Here is a 19,050-nt window from a genome sequence, read left to right on the forward strand (position 1 = left end):
TTGAGACCGTTCCGGGACATCCGCATGTGCTGAGCAAGTGTTCTTCTTCGCAGGGTCCGCGCACAATGGGACGCATGAACGCCAGCGCGTAACCGACATTGAACAGTACAGTTTTCGGCTGGCAGTCGATCAAAAAGAACAAGCTCACGAATCCTGGGGAACTCCACGTGCAATATCTGCTGGGTGAACCCCTAGCTAGCCGAGAACGCTTGGCAGCGAGATCGACTGGCCAGATGTCCATGGGCCGTGGTGGTGGATGGGTGCGAACAGGAAGTGCTGACGTGCCCCAGGCCATCTACCACCAAACGGGTCAAGCCGACCGAAGTGGCAGGGAGGGAATATTATTGCTCCTTACTGTCGCACGAAAGATGTCTTCTTGCGGCCTTTGGCAGCCGTGGGCTTGGCTGGGAAGACGCTCCGCTCAGGCGCCCATGTATACAGATCCGAGTCAAGAGTGCAGAGGATGCCATGCAACCGAAGGAAAATGGAAGCCATGGAAGCCGCGAAAGCCATGACCGGAAGCTAGGCAGCGCAACCGCGGCTCTGCGTTGTTCCATTCCGTCAATGAGGATGCATATTGTGCGATGTGAGCGAAAACAGCGAAGCGCCGCTGACAGGGCTTGGTGTTATGTGCGCTGCGGAGCTAATTGAAGCATGCGATGACAGATTAGCTGTGCCTCAATGGGGTCTGAGGCTGAATGCACGCCACGTGCGGCGCTGTGAGGATCCAGCAGTGACGGGCAACGTTCGCCAACGGAGTTCCAGCTTCCAAGACTGGCTTTATACACGGCGCCCATCGGACAACAGAATGGCAACGTGTGTTGAAACGCGCCAGCGGCTTGGTGGTGGGCGGGCGGCCACGAGCCAGTGAATTCTCCGGAGTGCGTTCCTCTCCAGATTGTTTCGTGGGGCCCGTTTCAGCGGGCCGAAGAGAGGTCCACCCTGCAGATCTAGGCGCAGGAACCCACTACATGTCCCTGTCCTATCCTAGCCCCCCCCAGTTCTCCTCATTTCGCCCGCGCCGCGTGTGCACGCAACTTTGGCACAGGCCGACATCGCGGCGCTGAGGTTTTGGGGTGTTCACAGCGCGTCTATGCGCCAAGCGCAGGCTGTGTAGGCCGCCGGAGTCTCGCTGAGCCGCCTGCCATTCCACCCTGTCCTGTCAATGCGCCTAAGCACACCTTCAATTACATTTCTGTGAGGGTACTTTAGCCCGTCCCCGGCCACCTTGATATTGATCCTTCCTCGTATAATTGGCGGAACGTGTCCCTAGAACCCGTCTTCATAACGCCCACGCGCTCGGAACCTTCCCTTTCCTCTACAAACCCCAGCTCGGCGTCTTCGGCTGCGTTCTCTCCACTGTTCGCGCCACATCCAGGCTTCTACGGTCCCTTGTTCCTTTTCTGGCTCGAGACATTGTGTAAGACTCCTGTCTACATATATATAGTGGGCTCCTCCCCTCGTTCCTTTCCCCGCATAGCACTCTTAGCAAGCACAACCCTCTTCTGGCAATGTCTCTCCGCACCCTCCTCGTCGCCGGTCTTGCGACCTCCGCCTCTGCGGCCAAGCTCCTCGTTGGCGGCTACGGCCCTACCACTGCGACCAACGCCAACGGCTACATCGACACGCTTGACTACACCAACGGAGCCCTCAAGAAGATCTCCGAGAACACCGAGGCTGGCCCCCAGCCTGCCTGGATCGACCTCGGCTTGAAGGGAAAGGCCCTCGTCGTTGACGAGTCCTGGAACACTCCAGATTCGTCTTCCCTTCACACTTTCGCTCTCAACACCGACGGAAGCGTCAAGCACACCGCCGTCGTCTCAATTCCCCGCGGTGGCCCCGTCTCCACCCAGCTCTACAACTCCAACAATAACCTCGCCATTGCCCACTACGGCGGCCACGGTCTCACCACCTTCAGCAATGTGAACGGTGCCTTCACCCTCCTCCAGAACATCGGCTACGAGAACCGCACAACCGGCCCCAAGCCCCAGCAGCAGGATGGCTCCCACGTCCACCACTCCGTCCTCGACCCGACCGGCCAGTACGTCATCTTCCCCGACCTCGGTCTCGACGTGACCCACGTCTTCTGCATCGACAGCTCTTCCGGCAAGCTCGTCGAGCACGCCGAGCTCAAGGCGCCCACGGGCTACGGCCCGCGCCACGCCGCCTTCTGGAAGTCTGGCAGCAAGACCTTCCTCTTCGTGATCCACGAGCTCGTCTCCAAGGTCATCTCCTACGAGGTAACCTACGTGCGCTCGGGCGGCCTCACCTTCAAGAAGATCGACGAGCAGAGCACCTACGGCCCCACCGCGGACCCGGCCATCACGCAGTACGGCGCCGCCGCTGAGATCGCAGTCTCCCCCGACAACAAGTTCCTCCTCGCGTCCAACCGCAACGTCACCCTCACCCAGGTCCCCAACGTCGACCCCGCCAACAGCACCCAGATCGACTCCAACTCGATTGCTACTTTCAAGCCTTCTTCTGATGGCAAGCTCGCGTGGGTCCAGCTTGCGCCCTCCGGTGGTCTTTTCCCCCGCCACTTCGAGCTCAGCAAGGACGGCAGCGAGATCGCGATTGCCAACCAGAACTCGGGCAACGTCCGCATCTACAAGCGCGATGTCAAGTCTGGCAAGATTGGCGCGCAGGCGGCGGCTATTGCGGTACCGGGACAGCCTAACAATGTGCGCTGGTTGTAGGCGGGAGACGTGAGTGATGGATTGATGTGATGAGAGATACCCTTCGTCCGTTGCCACGCTGTAGAGTTTCTGCATGTGCTGCGGCTTGTATTTAGTTAGCATTTAGGTTTTGGATTCTTGAAAATATGCATTTGATGGTTAAGTTCAGCACGTTCCGTTTCTGCCATCATACATGGGGACTGATCCCCCTGAGTCCGTGAATCAATTACTGCTCGCATTCCGTGCGCCATGATGCGTCTTTTGGATCGCGCATGAGGTTGATGAGCATTGTTTACCGGAGACAGGGGGCTTGCGCGAAGGATCGTCAGCGTCGAAGCTTCGCTCCTCTTCATTTACACCGCGTCTGCGCAATCTTCCACGAGCCGCACTATTACTGTCAAGCCCAGACACGTGCTATTGGGTAAACAGCAACGCCGTGGCATGCTGCCCAACATTCTCTCGATGCTGACCTATCCAACTCCACGCTCCACCCAGAAACCCAACGATGCACACATATCCTACACTCCAACCTCAACTCCATCCCATCCTCACCGCTTCCACCCCTCCTCCCCAACAGCCCACTCCACCGCATCCCACACATCCCCCACCATCTTCCTCGGCCGATGCGCCGGCTCCGTCCCCTCGACATACACCCCCGTCTGCACTAGCACGCTCGCCCAGTCCGTCCCGTGCGGACTCTCATAGCTGTTCCCGCCCAGGATATCGCTCTCGGGATTGTCCCCAACCATGTACACCCTCTTCAGCTGGCCCGCTTGCGCGTCAACCTGCTTGAGCAGCGTCTCCCGATGCGCAATCAGCCGCTTCTCCGCGAAGGCGTAGGTCGGCTGGTGCGGCTTCCCCATGACGATTTTCTGGAGCTCGACACCTGCGGAGGGTCCGCCTGTAAGCGCGGCCCACACGCCCTCCAGCGCCTCGCGGAAGCCGCCCTGGCCCAGCCGCGGGAGGTGGTACTTCGCAGCCCAGAGGAGGTCCGGGTTGGAGAAGTACAGCGGGGGCTGGCCGTCTTGCTGATAGCCCTTGTTCGGCAGTGTCGCATCGCCGTTTTTCTTGGACAGCGTGCCCATTATGCCTTCGCGTGAGAGCAGCACGTCTTTTATGATCTGCGTGTCGAGGCCCCAATCGCGGGGGTCGTTGTACACGAAGACGGCGTCGATTTTGAGCGAGGTTGAGGGCGAGGCGGGGTCGATTGGGGCGGGGAGCGGGCGCATGAAAGCCTTGTAGTAGGGGAGGAGTTGCTGCGAGAAGGGCCAGACTTCGGGGTACGCGGAGATGATGTCGATGGGTGTGACGACGGTTTTGAAACCGTACTTTTCAGCGACGACGCGGCATTTGTCGCCGTCGCCGCCGACGACCATGACGGTTTTGTCCTTGTATTCGTGCATGTCGGCGAAGGGCGTGTGGCTCTGGACGAACATGCTTGTAGAAAGCGGGACGTCGAGTTTGGAACTCAGGTCGGCGACGCGCTCATCCTCATGCTTCCCTCCGCCATTGGTGAGCAGGATGAAGGGGATGCGGTGCTTCTGGAGGTAGGAGAGAGCCTTGTGGGCGCGCGGGAGGGGGTCAGAGCTGCGGACGAGGACGCCATCGATGCTGGGGGGTGTTAGGGAGTGTGAGGCACGTGGAATGGCTTGCTTGCCTTACTCAAAAGCGAATGCGAACTCGGGGACTGTAGGCGGGGCAGCTGTAGACTGAAAGCTGCGTGATGCGCGTGTGCATGGACGTAGTATGGATGGTGATGGTGATGTGAAGGACGTATGCCGTGAAGCGAGCCTAGAAATCTGCCTCAACGATGGGAAGGAAGCCATGATGGCTGTTGTGGTGGATTGTCTCGGTGGTCCGCAGCATGGTCGGATGGATCTACAAGTACGATGGGCCGGCCTGGGCACCCCACAATGGCACGAGCCGCACCATGACTTCGCGCGGCCCTACCTTTGCCGTACACTCGAAAGATGGGGCTAAAACATACAGCTGTTTCCTACATGTCAACCAGCTATTTGGTGGGCTTGTTACTGGCTGGTTGCTGCCAGTAGCTCGCCAGCCATTGTGGCTAAAGTCCGGATGGCTGAATAATCAGCCCTAAGTAACGTAACGTTAGAGAGACACGGTCAGCCACTCCATCCTGGCGTCTGTGTGACGAGCAGTCTTCGAAAGTTTCCTCTCATCTTCTACACTTTTGCACTAAACTTCGCAGCCATGTCCGAGGCAAGTTCTTCGACTACGGGCAATTCGGCTCCCACTACCGGTACCGGTACGACCGCCGAGTTGCTAGTCCGAGCGCCCATCAAAAGAGCTAGACCTCAACTCAGTTGTACGCCGTGCCGCCAGGGGAAACTAAAGTGCAACCGTGAACATCCCGTCTGCGATCAGTGTGCGAAGCGTTCGAGGCAGGAAGTATGCCAATATGTTCCCCCTCCACCCCGGAACAAGCAGGCCCAGAACATGCGGGGTCGCATCCGAAATCTCGAGAGCCTGGTCGTCAACTTGATCAATCAGAAACAGCAAGAGGACGGCGCAAGTACTCCTGCTGCTCCAAGCATCGAACCTACTGCTACCAAAGAGGTGGAGGAACTTAGTCTGGAAACTTTTGGCCAGATGAGAATCAGTAGCCAGGGCAATGACCATTACGTGGGAGCCGGCCACTGGTCGGCTTTGTTGAAAGAAATTGAAGAAGTAAAAAACGGAATCAATGACGATGAAGAAGAAGAAGATCAAGGAGAGGAGTGGGACGATGACGCCGCTCGATCCACAGTAACTTTTGGGATGCCCAGGCACATCACGAAAACGCAGCTCATACAGGAAATGCCGTCAAAAGAAGAGTGCGACCGACTTCTTCCTCTGTGGTTTAATAGGTATGCACATGGTGAATCAGCTCTGGAAGAGCTGTGCTTATGATTGCGTAGTGCCGATCCTCTTCTGTTCATCATGCACGTCCCTACTTTTCAAGAAGAGTACAATCAATTCTGGATTGACGCTTCCTCGACATCAGTCATGTGGATCGCTCTGCTATACTCAGCCATGGCTTTGGGCATTATACTAGGACCTCGAAACCCTGGCATGAATGCACACGCCGCGGCGTACGATAACTCGTCAGGGTCCATCTACAATAGTACGGATTCGAGCGGTACCAACGACTACCTAAACAGCGCGGTCAACCGCTTCCAGCAGCTAGCGTCCTCCGCAATTGTCTTAGCAGACGTTACGAAAAGCCAGCCCTATACGCTTGAAACCTTGATGATCTACAGCGAGTGTGAATTCTTGCGTAGGGATGACCATCACTCAAAAATCTGGCTGATGAACGGGGTTTCCATGCGCGTCGCGATGAGAATGGGATACCATCGCGACCCTAGTAACTTCAAAGGCATGTCACCTTTCCAGGGAGAGATGCGCCGGCGAGTGTGGCACGTCCTAAACATGTTGGACACGCTGATCTCCTTCGCCATTGGTCTACCAGCCGTCGTCCGACGTATAGAGAGTGACACGCGAGCACCGCAGAACCTATATGACCTAGATCTATCTCCTAATATGACGAAGATGCCCAAGGCGAGACCCTCGTCTGAATTAACGCCTGCTACATACACCATTGCGAAAGCGAAAATATGTGCAGTATTTGCAGAGGCCGCGGAGCTAGCACAACGGATAACACCGCCACGGTATGCGATTGTTGTGTCTCTCGAAAAGCGCCTCGAGGAAGCCCACGACCAAGTTCCTGAAGGGATGCGTGTCCGTCCAGTACAAGACTGTGTCACTGATGCGCCGGTGCTTATCATGGGTCGCTACAACATCGAGTTGCTGTACTTGAAGACGAAACTTGTCTTGCACCGCGCCTTCCTCACAGCGGGCCAGACCGATCCTAAGTACGCGGAATCGCGCAAGATATGCGTCGACTCGGCGTTGGAGATTCTTCGCTATCACGTCACCATCTTTCACGCTTGTCAACCCGGCGGGCAGCTGAACAAGGTTTGGTGGTACATGTCGTCGCTTCAGACATTTGATTTCTTGCTGGCAGCAATGGTCATTTGCCTTGAACTTAACCACCTCCAATCTACCGGCGATTCTTCCTCGGGCAAAATCTCGGACATGTTTTCACTTCTGCAAAGCACCTACGATATCTGGGCCAACCATCCCAACCGGTTCAGAGACTCTGTTCGAGGGGCTGAGATTCTGAAGGCCATGTTGAAAAAATGCTCTTCACCAGGACGGTCCGGTCTTTCTCCGCAGGATCCTGCTCCGAGCGGATTTGAGAAGAGTATGTTTGTTTGCAACGTACGCCAGGTGCATCAGCTAACTGGAAATACAGATACTTCAGATCTCCCCAAAGAGATGACACCAGAGTCTCTGCCGGAAGAGTTGCCACCGCAGATCTGGAACAACTGGCCATCTGCTGACAACATGACTTTCGACGTGCCTGACATCGCATCTGAAATTGATTGGGTAAGCACCACTTATGTCCGCGCCCGGCTCTTGCTAACGACATCCTAGAATCTGTGGGACTCTACTATGATGGGACAGGATCACATGCTACCGCCTACCAATTGGGTCAACTCGAACAATACAACAATGGAAAGCTGGATGGGTGCGACATCCAATGTCGATAGCATGATAGCGCAAGGCCTCGAAGGATTCACGGACCTACGCGATCCACTGAACATCTATGGTCCCAGTGCCTTCAATCCCGCTCCCCCTCCACCTTCAAGCACGAATACAAGTTGATATTTGACTCTGTCACGAGGAAGTGTTGCGAGGGGAAGTGTATTGCATGCGTACTCTAGTGCATTGTTGAAGTAGCAACGCTATCGCACACGCCCCTGGCACTCGGCATGTCCGGACATGAGGACCTGTCTGCTACTTCTGCCTTGAGCCGAGCTACATGCACGTGGTTATCATTATCACCATCCAAATCAGGCTACGCAGGGACGGATTGTTTATTGGGAGAAAGCTTGTGCTTGCGATAAGGCGAGAAGGACTGAATCCTGGGCCCCGCGGATTGGATGCAAGCCACCCGCATGCCTAGTTGTACTGGTACCTGACAATCGTGCCAATCGTTCCAGCTCCACGACCCTCTAGAAGCCCCCTAGAATGGGCCGGTCGATCTTTGACAGAGCCGCATGTGCTGCTGTGACCCAGAAGACCTACAATCGAAAGACTTCGAGATCGCTGTAGTGCAAGCACCGGAATCCATAGCCCAATAACAATTAAAATCTTAAACAATTTTCAATTATTATACCCCGGCAGGGTGGTCAAGCCGGCGTGACATATTCTTGGTGCTCACAACAATAGTAAGCCGAACAATACCAAGACGCTCCATCCGCCAAACCACCACTACAACAACCCCATTCCCACCCAATCCCCATCTCGCCCTCTGCCTCCCTTGTCTCGGGCCATGATCTAGGCCTCCTCTCAAAGCCTTGTTCGCCTCCCCCCACAAGTCGTCACTTCCCCTCCACATCACGCAAAGCATAAATACTCCCCGAAATGCCCCCCATCTGAGACTCCAACCCATCAGAACATCCAATCACTCACATTTAACAATCTTTAAACCCCCCCAAAACAAAACAATCGAAATGCCTACTCCAGGAGCCAACTGCAGCGTCATGCGCACCATGCCCACCCCCGGCGCCAACTGCACCGTCCAGAAGCAGATGCCCACCCCCGGTGCAAACTGCATCGTCCAGTAGATGCCTTCTCTTCGCATGAAGAGGCAGAGGGCGTGAGCGACCGGTGACGCTCGCCTGGATTAAGCACCAACACTGGCAACATGTCTTGAGATTTTCGCTTCGTGGTACGGAATTGTTTGATATGGGGACGCGGCTGTGTCGGCTTGCAGTATGCTGCCTGCCTGCTTGAGACACTGCACGGCGGACGGCCCCGCACGATCGATCGACAACATACACTACACTGCACTGCACGACAAACACAGACACGCCATCTTCGACAAAATCTACATTCGCCTCACCCCCTGGGGTTGAGGATGGGAGACTCTGGGATGGTGACCGTTGGTAGTGAATAGAGATCGATTGCTTTTTGTATCTACCTTCTGGTACTTCTTGTATCAACTTTGCCCGGCTTTTGGGTCCGTCTGTGGTTCTGGAGATGCCTTCGTTTGTCTTTCGATTCGAGGGGAGAATATTCTTGGGTATCACGTAGGAATTCAGAATGTCGGTGTTTGCTCTGTGCACCGTGGTGCTGTGCTGCTACCTTTGCGTGATGCTCTGTTTGCCTGCTGGGTGTGCGCTCCGGCGACTGAATTACTTGCCATTCATACGACGCTAGGTCGACTTTGCAATGATCTGATCATTTAACTCGAGCGATCTAGCTCGGGCGTACGTCCTTCGGCTGTGTCCTGCAGCGTGTATGTTCGCCCCCACCGCGCGAGATCAGCCCCCACGCATTCTTTGTCCCCCTCCCACGCTTCCTAAATATTGTTCTCAACAACCCCCTCCCCTACCGCATATCATTCCCTTCATAAAGCACCGACCTGCTATCTTACCACTCACATCAATAAGACCACTTTATCACAGAACACAACCTAAGAACTCCTGCCAAACCGTACACATTATATCATCTACAGCGATCGAGCGCACCAGGTTGCCCGAGTCCGTGAAATGGTCCAACCAACCTACCCTCGCGACTTCGATCGCGGCCTTGAAGCCCTGTACTACACGCTCGTCGGCAGCCCGCACTCCTCCACCTCCACCAAACAAAGCGGAGCAACCTCCCATATCGCATCTGCAACCGGGCCGTCAGACACACAACAGCTGCAAAGCGCTAAGGCGGACAAGGAGTGGAAGGGGTGGAGGAGGGTGCTGGGGCGGTTTTTGGGGGTGAGATCGTAGACTGGAGAGGGTAGGGAGAAAGAAATTGATGGGGTTAGAGGATTGGGGCGGTGAAGGTGTGCGGGACTGTGCATGGTACGTGTTCAACCTCGACTCAGCAGCCGCGTAACACCGTCCCCAATTCATGCAACAAAATGCAATTGTGGTATCATGAGGCCCCTTGCGCTACACACTACTAACACCTGTAGAACCCACCCTATCGTGTATCTTATGCGCTAGCTCCCCTGTGCTCTCGCTTGGCCTCATACTTTCTCTCCAGCGCCATCACCAGTTCCCTCGGTCTGATGCTCTCCTCCAGCGCCCCCATCAGCTCCCTCAGCCCTGCTCTCTCTCCAACGCCTCCTGAGATCTCTCAGCGTCTCCCATAGCCTCCTGCTCTCCATCAGCGTCTCCCTCAACGTCTCCTGCTCTCCCCGGCGTCTCCCTCAGCCGCCAGCTCCTCATCAGCTTGCTGCTCTCTCTCAGCCTCGTGCTCCTCCTAAAAGCTCACCCAATCCATCCAACTCTCAAGAAACCTCATCCGCCCCTCCCTCGCCGCCTTCTCAAACTCTTCGAACCCCACCTTCCCACTTCCTTTCCTCTCGCCATCTCTGCGGTCCACGCTCTCCAGCCGCGCCAGCGCGACTCGCCTTAGATGCCTGTTGTTGGCAGTATCGGGCTCGCCCGCCGCCGCGCGGATGGCCGCGTGGAAGGTGCCGTCGACCTGAGGCATGTCGGGGTCGTACGCGGGGTGCTGGCCGAGGATGCGGGTTTCGTCTTTGAGAGTCACGGTGGGCGTAGTGCCGCCAGAGAGGGAGAAAGAAAGGCTGTGCATGTAGGGGTGGGGGCCGATTTCCTTTATGGCTAGAGGGCGCGAGAGGGTGATGTTGTGCTCGGGGAGGGCGTAAGGGGCTGTTCCGACTTCGGTGGCGGGTTTGCTGTCGTTTGCGGTGGAGGCGGGTTCGGTACGCGCAGGGACGACAAAGAGGGGGCCTGGTTGGGTCGGTGGGTTAGCATGGCTATTAGTTGAGGGTGAAGGAAGAATGGAGGTTCTTACCGAATGGACGCTTGGGAAGCGGAGGGGTGTCGTTCACTGCTGTATCGGGGGCTTCTTTGATCGGCGGTACCACATCTTTTAGCGAGTTTGGGCGGAACTGTGGAAAGGTTGGATCGCGGTCTGCTACCTTGGATGCACTATGGCGGTGTCTGGCTATGTGTCTGGCGATAGGAGAAGAGGGACTTGGAGCCAACACCCAACCCTGTCTCATAGCCAGTTCCAACAGAGTTGCCGTGACCTCGAACTCCAACTGAGCCCTGTACAACATCATGAGCCACAGATCGGTCTCATGGTGAGGCGAGCGGTCCTTGACCCAATGTGCACTAAACGTGGTTATGCTTTTCTCCGCGCTCTTGAACATGTTACCAACGATAGATGCGATTTCAGTTAGATCGAGGGGGGCTTTTTCTGAGAGCTTTTCGAAGTCCTGTTCACAGAGAGCTTTGAGGATGCAGTTGGAGTATGTGAAGGCGCCCACATTATTCATGTTCTCGAGCATATCCTTGTCGCTTTGGAATTTCTCCAAAATGGCGTCGATTTCGGCGACATAGTGACGTCGCTCGTCTCGGCAGGCGTACGCGTCCATCGCGGCGTCTTCCCCTTCTTTGAACAAGGGATCAAGGAGCTCGTTGAAGGCTTGCTGGGTTATCTGATAGAGCACTTCTTTGCCAAGGTCTTTCTCAGGCTCGGGTATCTCATAGCCGCCCCAACGTTCTCCTACTGGCCGTGAAGAAGTCGACGCATTGGACCGTGTATCCACGTCAACATCATCCTGAAAGCGAACCCTGGAAGAAGATCGAGACCATCTTGGACGCTCTGACTCCAGAGTCGGAGACTTGTACTCTTCGTCTCCCACCGGGTGCTCATCGTGGAAACCGTTAGTTTGATCATCAAAGGCAGTTGTTCTTGGACTCTCTGGGGCCCCTTCCGGTCGAGTGAAGCCTTCTTCTTCGTCGGTGTAGAACTGTCTTCGTGCCCATCTGTCCTTCAAGATATTATCCGCGGACATGTTTGGGTCCAGCTCATCACCATCCTCATCGAACATGTTTTTGCTCGTGCTTCTGATCACAACGTCCCGATCCAATGTGTCCGGCTGATTCTCGATAATCGGTGCTGTTTCAATCTCATCATCCGGTGGCTTTGTTCGCAGCAGCCAATTGGGTTCTCCTGGTTCGATAGCAGCCTGTGTGAATGCGGACGCTAAGGGCTGAGCGGACTGTATCACGTCGAGAGCGCCACGTACAGACATTTCTTCAGCAGACTCTGCCAGATAGTTCCTTGTCGCTTCCCTCTCGATCGCATAATGCGCTCTGAAGATACGCAACACATCTTTCCTTGAAATGTACCCATCGCCGTCAATATCATAGCCGTTGAATACAATTCTTAGCTTTACGTGCGCGTCGGTCGCATGTAGGCCGTCAATTCCTTTGACGAATTCCTCAAAGCCGATCAAGGTATTGTGGTCAGTGTCAAAGTACGAGAACACACGATCATAGATTAGGTTCGGTGCCGACTTGAAGGTCGAATAACGTGGGATGAAGGCGTGATTGAAAGCGCGTCGGTCGAGTGCCCAACCAAGGCCGTTGGGGTCCGTCGTCCAAGGAATCGTGGCGAGGCAAGTGAATTGGTCCCACAGCGCTTCGATCTCCTCGGCCTCCATGCGTGTATCGTTGACGAGGCGTCTCTTCAGGGTTGGGGCGATTGAAGAGCTCATCATATGCGGTCGCCCTGGATAGAGCGGCTCTTGCTTGGTGATGCTGAGATTTGGTGCGGGTACCCTGATTTTGTAGAAGATGTGCGTTTTGACGTGAGAGTTGGTCGCTTCGCAATCCGAACATAAATCGAAGTCGGCGCAGTTTGCGCAATGCCACCTGATGCCACGGATGGGCCTGCTATCGCAGCCATTGCAGGTAATGCCACGATGAACAACACCCTCATGCCGGGCGCGATCTTCTGCTATGTGGTACAGCGTTCGTTGAAGAGTCTGGCCTTCCATGTCGGCTACCGTGTCGTCTTCCCAATCGCCAGCCTCGGTGGGCGGTATGGTTTCGAGATCGTCAACGGGGTGTTGAGCGGCCAGAATCGAGGGCCTGGTCCGAAGTCTTTGAAATGCGTATTCGGTTCCCTGCCCTGTGAAGCTGTAAGCGAACAGCCTTCGCTTTGCCTATGATGAGGACGCTGGGTGGTCGGGTGCTCTGACTTACAAGTCGACTGCTCGTTCACTATGCTCACGATGGCCTGAAGCTCTCCTCGCGGGATCTCCGAAAGAGGACGCCCCTGGGCCAGCGTCTCCACGAACATGTCTACGTAATAGTCGTAGAGGTTGTTGATAACGCGCTCAATCCTCTCGTCGTCAGCATCTGGCTGAAGCTCGCGTCCAAGTGCCAGCAGCGAATCATGATCCATCACATTGCCTGTTTCGAGCGTGATTGTCCGTCCAAAGAAGTCAAAGTCGCCCAGCGCAATGGGCTCAGCCAGAAGCTGTTCGACGATTCGCTGCGGGCGATTGCGAGGACGACTGCGCGCATTTGGCCTGCGGACTGCATTGCTTCGATGGAGCCCCTCCGACGGGGCGCCGCTGAAGCTGGTGTATAGAAGCCATGTGACATATGCGGCCGCCGCGCCGGTGAATACGAGGACTGCGGGTCGATATCGAGAGGCGGATGAGGGCGTCGGCATGACAAGGCGCTGTCCCTAGGTCGCCTGCGCTGGCCCAGCACGCGATAGAAAGGGTTCGGGCGCGATGTCGCACGGTGATGGGCAGGTGTTCTATAATACAGGTAGTGTACAGTTGCGGACGGTGAAGCCTGGAGCTGTTTGCGCCGGGCGACACAGGCGGCGAAAACGCTGGCGGATGACGTGTTCAAACAGAGCGTGGAGCTCTTGGTGGTGTCCTACTTTATAGGCATCGTCATGGCCAGCTTGGGGAGCGGGCACGCACGGGTTGCTGTTGCTCGTGAATGTCAACCTGTCGCGCCTTCCCTGAAGCTTGCCGCCTCCGTCGCTTAGTCAGTCCGCTTATACTTATCACACACTCGACCATCCATTGACTCTCTAAACATATTGATCTATTCAACTTTGCCTTAACATACAGCGTGATCCCAACGCCTCGCTGCAAATCACGAAAAGTAATGCTTGCGATGCAGAACCAGTATTACCACGCGGAATGACCTCCATCCATCTTCAGATCAGACCCGGTCTGGCGCAAGTCAGCAATGGCCAAATGCATGCGTGTAGAACCTACCATAAAACTACTAGCATCACTCAGCAAGAATACTGCAGCGCCTCTGTATTCCTTAGGCTTGGAGAGACGACCCAGCATGTTGTCCTTCGGCCAGCTTTCCTTTCGCTCGGGGTACTTCACGAACAACGCCTCGACCATGGCTGTTACAATGTATCCGGGCGAGATTGTGTTTACGCGGATGTTGTACTGGCCCCACTCCATTGCCAGATTCCGAGCGAGCTGGATTACGCCAGCTTTCGACGCGTTGTACGCAGGACAAATCAGACCCTAGCACACGTCAGTCAGGACTTCCTGACTTGAGCACGATGAGTACCTTGTTGGCTACACTGCCAGACATGCTGGCGATCATAACAATGCTTCCGCCGTTGCCGTACTTGATCATCTGCTTTGCGACCGCCTGGCTGGTCATGAACACGCCAGTAATGTTCACCTCGAACATGCGATTGGCATCTGCAGCAGTGTACTCGAGCGCCGATGTCTCTTGTTGGATTCCGGCAGCGGCTATGAGTCCATCCAGCCTTCCGTGTTTGCTGGCGATGTCTTCGACAATCTTGTTGAGCTGCTCGACCTCACGGACATCAATCTGCCGATAGTGCAACTGTGTCCCGAACTCCTTCTCTGCGCGTGCTGCAATTGGCTCGAAATCTGGCGAAGGCTCAGGAAGCCGGTCAAGAGCATACACTGCACATTTCTGTCAATGCCCGAACGGAGATATTGCACGCAGCACTGACCAGTAGCGCCGGCTTCGAGCAGTGCCTCTGCCTGAGTGAGACCAAGACCACGCGCAGCTCCTGACACTAGAATGACTTTGCCGCTCAGGCTGAACTCAGGAAGGCTTTTCGTAGACATGTTTGTGACACTGCCCATTACGCTCCTACGTCGATACCAAGGTGGGAGAATTCACTTGAAAGACAGCTGCACGAGTAAAGAATGAGCAACAGATGGGGGGTGTGAAGAGAGGGACCCTTTCCTGCCGACGCAAAAATACCCTGCATCATATGATCAGGACCGATCTAGGCCGGACCGCAACGCCTCCAAGGTGCTTTCGCTGCACACGAGACTGCCGCATGGTTGTTGCGGGGAACTGTCGACCGCGGAACTTCCGCATTGGGACATGCCGTAGCACTTCCGCGGCCAATGCTGGCTCACATTGGACAGCAACAGCACCTAACCCATTCCGGACCAGCAGCTGAATTGAATGAGGACGACATAGCTCCCAAACTTAGTATCCGACAGCGGCGGCTATTTGCTTCATGTTTGAGTCCTCGGAGATTCTTTGATCCAATTGAGCGAAGCTCATCCATTACAAGGTCAACGCTAACACCGCTGCTAAAGCTCTCTCTACCCCGCCCACCCCACACGCTGTGGCTTCAACGCGCCATAGCTCTCGTGCATGGCAAGCCGTTGGGTGTGCCAGAACGCAGCCAGCGTGTGAGAAGAGCAGTCTCACAGTGACACTGCCGGGCAGGTGCAGACACACGATAGCTGCTGTGCCATGGTGTCGCCTGTCTTCCGACCTTCGCATTAGGATCCTCTTATCTTTATTGGACCCCTCCATTGAGCGACGCTGCAGCTTCCCGTCCGAGGCAGGCATTCCTTATCTCCATTCTTGCAGCTGTTTGTACAGACCATATCTCCAATCCCGTCCATCTCCCAGAGTGCCTGGTATCTCTACCATCCCTTCCGCTCGTGTCTCCATATCTCCTGTGGCACCTCCCAAGCGCCACTTCATGCTCTCTTTCGCTCTTGCAAAACTTCCGGTCTCTTCAACTCGCTCTACACCCGCATCCACTCGAGCCGAGCCGAGCCCTCCATGCTACCCGCCGCTTCATCATCCAAAGCCCTCGAATCATGGCAGTCCATAGCGAAGCGCACACAGCAACAACGAGAGGCAACTATCGCCGCCGTACATCCCCCCATACCAGACATCCTCGACCTACCACTTGATTCCACGCCAATCCCAAAGACCATTCTCACCCCGACTGAAATCAGCATCACAGAGTCCGACCCCGTGGACCTCTTAGCAAAACTTTCTTCCGCGTCCCTATCCAGCGTAGACGTCACAAAGGCCTTCCTCCGTCGCGCCGCCCTAGCGCAGAAACTCGTAAACTGCATCACGGAGCTGATGCCGCAAGCCGCCCTCGAACGCGCCGGCTGGCTTGACTCCTATCTCAAGCGGCACGGCAAGCCCATCGGCCCTCTCCACGGCGTACGGCCTCCCTCCCCTCATCGAGCACCCACTCAACTTACACCCTCCAGCTCCCCATCTCCACCAAGGAAATGATAAACATCGCCCGCCAATCCTGCAACGCGGCCTTCATATCCTGGCATGACCGCACGCCCACTGCTAATGCGCACATCCTTGACATCCTCCTCGACGCCGGCGCCGTCCTCTACGCGCGCACCACCCAGCCTCAGACCCTCATGCACCTCGAGACCTCGTCAAACTACTTCGGCGCGACCGTAAACCCGTTTAACCGCCTGCTCACCTCGGGCGGCTCCTCGGGCGGCGAGGGCGCGCTGGTTGGGATCAGAGGCAGCTGTCTGGGCATCGGGACGGACATCGGAGGCAGTATCCGCAGCCCGGCGGCGAACAACGGGGTGTATGGGTTGAGGCCGACGAGTGGGAGGCTCCCGATGCAAGGGATGACGGCGACGATGCTGAGCGCGGAGCACATTCTCGCGGTGATTGGGCCGCTGAGCACGAGTCTGGGGGGCGTGAAGGTTTTCACCAAAACGCTGATCGATGCGAGGCCGTGGGTGCGGGAGCCGGGGCTTGTGCCACTGCCGTGGAAGACAGAGGCGCAGTTCCCCGCGGGGAAAGATGGGTCAGGGAAGAGGATGCGGGTGGGTGTGCTGACAGACGACGGCGTGGTAAGGCCGCACCCCCCGATCCTCCGCGCGCTGTCCGCCCTCGCAGAGAAGTTGAAACACGTTCCAGGTGTCGAGGTAGTGCCCTTCGCGCCGCTGGCGCACGATACCGCCTGGACCATCATATCCTCGCTGTACTTCGCGGACGGCGGCTCCGAGGAGAGCTCGGCCATCGAGGCGTCCGGCGAGCCCTGGCGCCCTTTGTCAAAGTTCATACTCCACGAGAACAAAAACGTGAAGAAGCTCTCCATCGCGGAGATGTGGGACCTGACCGCGCAGCGCGACGCCTATCGCACCGCGTACGCAGAGCACTGGGAGGACAGCGGGATAGACGTCCTCCTCTGCCCCGTCGGCCCGGGCGCCGCGCCCCAGCTCGACACCGCGCGGTACTGGGGGTACACTGCGCAGTGGAACTTGCTGGACTATCCGTGCTTGGTCGCGCCAGTGTCAAAAGTGCTACCCACCGATACCGTCGACGAGAGCTACGTCCCGCGGAACGAGGACGATGCGTACAACCATCTGCTGTGTAAGTTTTTCCTACCTTTGGAGGAGATGGTTCGTGATAGGATGGATGGGAGGGCTGACTCGATGAATATAGATTCGCCCGAGAAATACGCCAATGCGCCCGTGAGCGTGCAGCTGGTTGGGCGGCGGTACGAGGACGAGAAGGTGGTTGAGGCCTGGGAGTATGTGCAGGGAAAGCTAGGGCTGCCGTGGGCGGCGTACGTGTAGACGATGCCATGCATTTCCATGTCCTCTATCTTGATGATCAACAAACAATCACTCTCTGTGCAAGGGTATATACTGGACTCGCCTTCGCACCCTCAGTCCCTCACACGCCTCTCCCAGCCCCGCAGAGCCTCCCTCAACTCCCGCTCCACACCCTGCTCGTGCCAGAAATGACCCGCACCCGCGACCTCCACGCCGCGGAAGCCCCCCTGAGTCTGGTTCTCCGCCTCCGTCCTCGCAACCCACTCCCTCATCTTCCTCGTCGACGCAAACATATCCTGGTCCCCGTACACCGCCAGCGTCTCATGCATCTTGAGACTAGCATCCCCGTCCCCAGCCCTGCTCCAGAACCCGCGTGCGAGCGCAGGCGCAGCAAGCGTAGCGGTCGGCGGCGTGATCGGCGACACGAGCAGATAGCGTACCTGCGGGATCTGGATCACCGATCCATTCTCGGGCGCAGCAGGCTGCGGCTGCGGGCTGGCATCCTTCCCCCTGCGATGATGATGGCCATGGCTGAGACTCCTCAGCCGGCTGCCTAGATCCAAACTCCTGCTCCCGCCGTCGACGCTCCGTCGTATTTCCCTGCTGCTGCGCCGGATCCCGGGGCTCGTCTCCTCGCCGCCCATCTTGACAGACAGCTTGTGCTCGTGGCCGCGCCTCCGCCGGCGCTCGGTATCCCGCGCTGCATTGATGAACTCGAGGTTGTCCTGGTCGGCGAGTTTGTGCGCGGTGAGGAGGATCTCGTGGGCTGCGGAGCCTGGTGTCGGCGCGGCGAAGGGCTGGAGGATGGACGGGAGGGGCGGGAGGTTGCGCAGGATGAGAGAGCCGTACGAGTAGCCGCCGAGGACGACGATGGGTGCGCGCCCGTCCATCGCTACCGTGGGCGGCACGGGCGGTTGGTCTGGCGTGAAGGCGGCGCCAGGCGGGGGGTTCGGGCGCAGGTAGGAGAGGTAGTGCATGAAGAAGGCGGCGAAGGAGTGGTAGTCGCTGAGCTCGGGTTTGCCGGACCAGCTTGTGCGTCCTTTGGCTGCGTGGGCGCCTCTGTACGACTCCATCATCATCTGAGTCCATCCACGGCAGGAAGAGCATACCGGAAGTTGAACGTGCCCACGACCCAGCCCGCCGCGAGAAACTCCTCGGCCACGATGCCCACGACGCGGTCGTCATACGAGCCACCCATGGGCGCGTATGGATGCGCCATTACAATGCCCCGCTTCCGCCATGGCTTGTCGCTCTGCGAGGGCAGTGTGGAGGGGTGGTAGATGCGCACATTGAGGGGCGTGTCGTCGTGGACGGAGGGGACGGTGCAGCTCCAGCGGGGTTCAGCCAGCATGTTGGATGGGTCCGTCAGTGACCCGCTGCCGGGGCGCTCGGGGCATTGCGAAGGCAGCTAGTACCGGATAGCACTGGGGGCAGCCAGCGAGGATGTGACTGCCTGCACTCTGCAAGTTGCGAGGTCTGGGGTACCGAGGCAAGTACGGCGGGGACGGTCCGAGCTCAAACTTGCAGGCACAGGCGTCGAATCGGCCCAGGTTGTACGAAAGCCTACCGCAGTGTCCCCTTTCAGCCCTTTCAGGTCACTTCCATACCAACACCATCGAGCAGCGTACTCTCATGCCAAAAGCGCTCGTTCCCTTCCAA

At 57.0% G+C, this 19,050-nt stretch overlaps 7 protein-coding genes across 7 annotated transcripts; 3 read left to right on the plus strand and 4 right to left on the minus strand.

The window, feature by feature from the left end:
* Positions 1-1,772: 1,772 nt before the first annotated feature.
* Positions 1,773-2,636, plus strand: CC84DRAFT_1054282 (putative isomerase YbhE; the record flags this gene model as incomplete). The annotated part of the gene is made up of 1 exon (XM_018173521.1): positions 1,773-2,636. A coding segment is annotated over one exon (864 nt), but the record flags the coding sequence as incomplete, so codon positions are not given.
* Positions 2,637-2,832: 196 nt separating this feature from the next.
* Positions 2,833-4,501, minus strand: CC84DRAFT_1258011 (cat eye syndrome critical region protein 5 precursor; the record flags this gene model as incomplete). The annotated part of the gene is made up of 2 exons (XM_018184788.1): positions 2,833-4,286; positions 4,338-4,501. The coding sequence occupies 2 exons, from the start codon at positions 4,499-4,501 to the stop codon at positions 3,224-3,226; spliced, it is 1,227 nt and encodes a 408-aa protein (XP_018037109.1). The 3' UTR covers positions 2,833-3,223.
* A 271-nt stretch (positions 4,502-4,772) lies between these two features.
* CC84DRAFT_620271 (uncharacterized protein) lies at positions 4,773-7,555 on the plus strand. Its single transcript, XM_018186906.1, has 4 exons — positions 4,773-5,545; positions 5,597-6,942; positions 6,994-7,127; positions 7,176-7,555. Exons 1-4 carry the CDS (start codon positions 4,890-4,892, stop codon positions 7,404-7,406), a joined length of 2,367 nt encoding a protein of 788 aa, XP_018037110.1. The 5' UTR covers positions 4,773-4,889; the 3' UTR covers positions 7,407-7,555.
* Positions 7,556-9,671: 2,116 nt separating this feature from the next.
* CC84DRAFT_1258013 (uncharacterized protein) lies at positions 9,672-13,516 on the minus strand. The gene is made up of 3 exons (XM_018184789.1): positions 12,770-13,516; positions 10,566-12,695; positions 9,672-10,501 (listed from the first exon to the last, which is right to left on the minus strand). The coding sequence occupies exons 1-3, from the start codon at positions 13,242-13,244 to the stop codon at positions 10,008-10,010; spliced, it is 3,099 nt and encodes a 1,032-aa protein (XP_018037111.1). The 5' UTR covers positions 13,245-13,516; the 3' UTR covers positions 9,672-10,007.
* A 96-nt stretch (positions 13,517-13,612) lies between these two features.
* CC84DRAFT_1163067 (NAD(P)-binding protein) lies at positions 13,613-14,852 on the minus strand. The gene is made up of 4 exons (XM_018178166.1): positions 14,541-14,852; positions 14,123-14,490; positions 13,810-14,076; positions 13,613-13,764 (listed from the first exon to the last, which is right to left on the minus strand). Exons 1-4 carry the CDS (start codon positions 14,656-14,658, stop codon positions 13,720-13,722), a joined length of 798 nt encoding a protein of 265 aa, XP_018037112.1. The 5' UTR covers positions 14,659-14,852; the 3' UTR covers positions 13,613-13,719.
* A 591-nt stretch (positions 14,853-15,443) lies between these two features.
* CC84DRAFT_620324 (amidase) lies at positions 15,444-17,458 on the plus strand. Its single transcript, XM_018186907.1, has 3 exons — positions 15,444-16,018; positions 16,069-17,206; positions 17,279-17,458. Exons 1-3 carry the CDS (start codon positions 15,623-15,625, stop codon positions 17,410-17,412), a joined length of 1,668 nt encoding a protein of 555 aa, XP_018037113.1. The 5' UTR covers positions 15,444-15,622; the 3' UTR covers positions 17,413-17,458.
* A 52-nt stretch (positions 17,459-17,510) lies between these two features.
* CC84DRAFT_1059453 (uncharacterized protein) lies at positions 17,511-18,724 on the minus strand (the record flags this gene model as incomplete). The annotated part of the gene is made up of 2 exons (XM_018173570.1): positions 17,511-18,450; positions 18,501-18,724. Coding segments are annotated over 2 exons (1,164 nt in total), but the record flags the coding sequence as incomplete, so codon positions are not given.
* Positions 18,725-19,050: the final 326 nt, after the last annotated feature.

This window comes from Paraphaeosphaeria sporulosa, assembly GCF_001642045.1.
Source record: "Paraphaeosphaeria sporulosa strain AP3s5-JAC2a unplaced genomic scaffold CC84scaffold_4, whole genome shotgun sequence".
Taxonomy (NCBI): domain Eukaryota; kingdom Fungi; phylum Ascomycota; class Dothideomycetes; order Pleosporales; family Didymosphaeriaceae; genus Paraphaeosphaeria; species Paraphaeosphaeria sporulosa.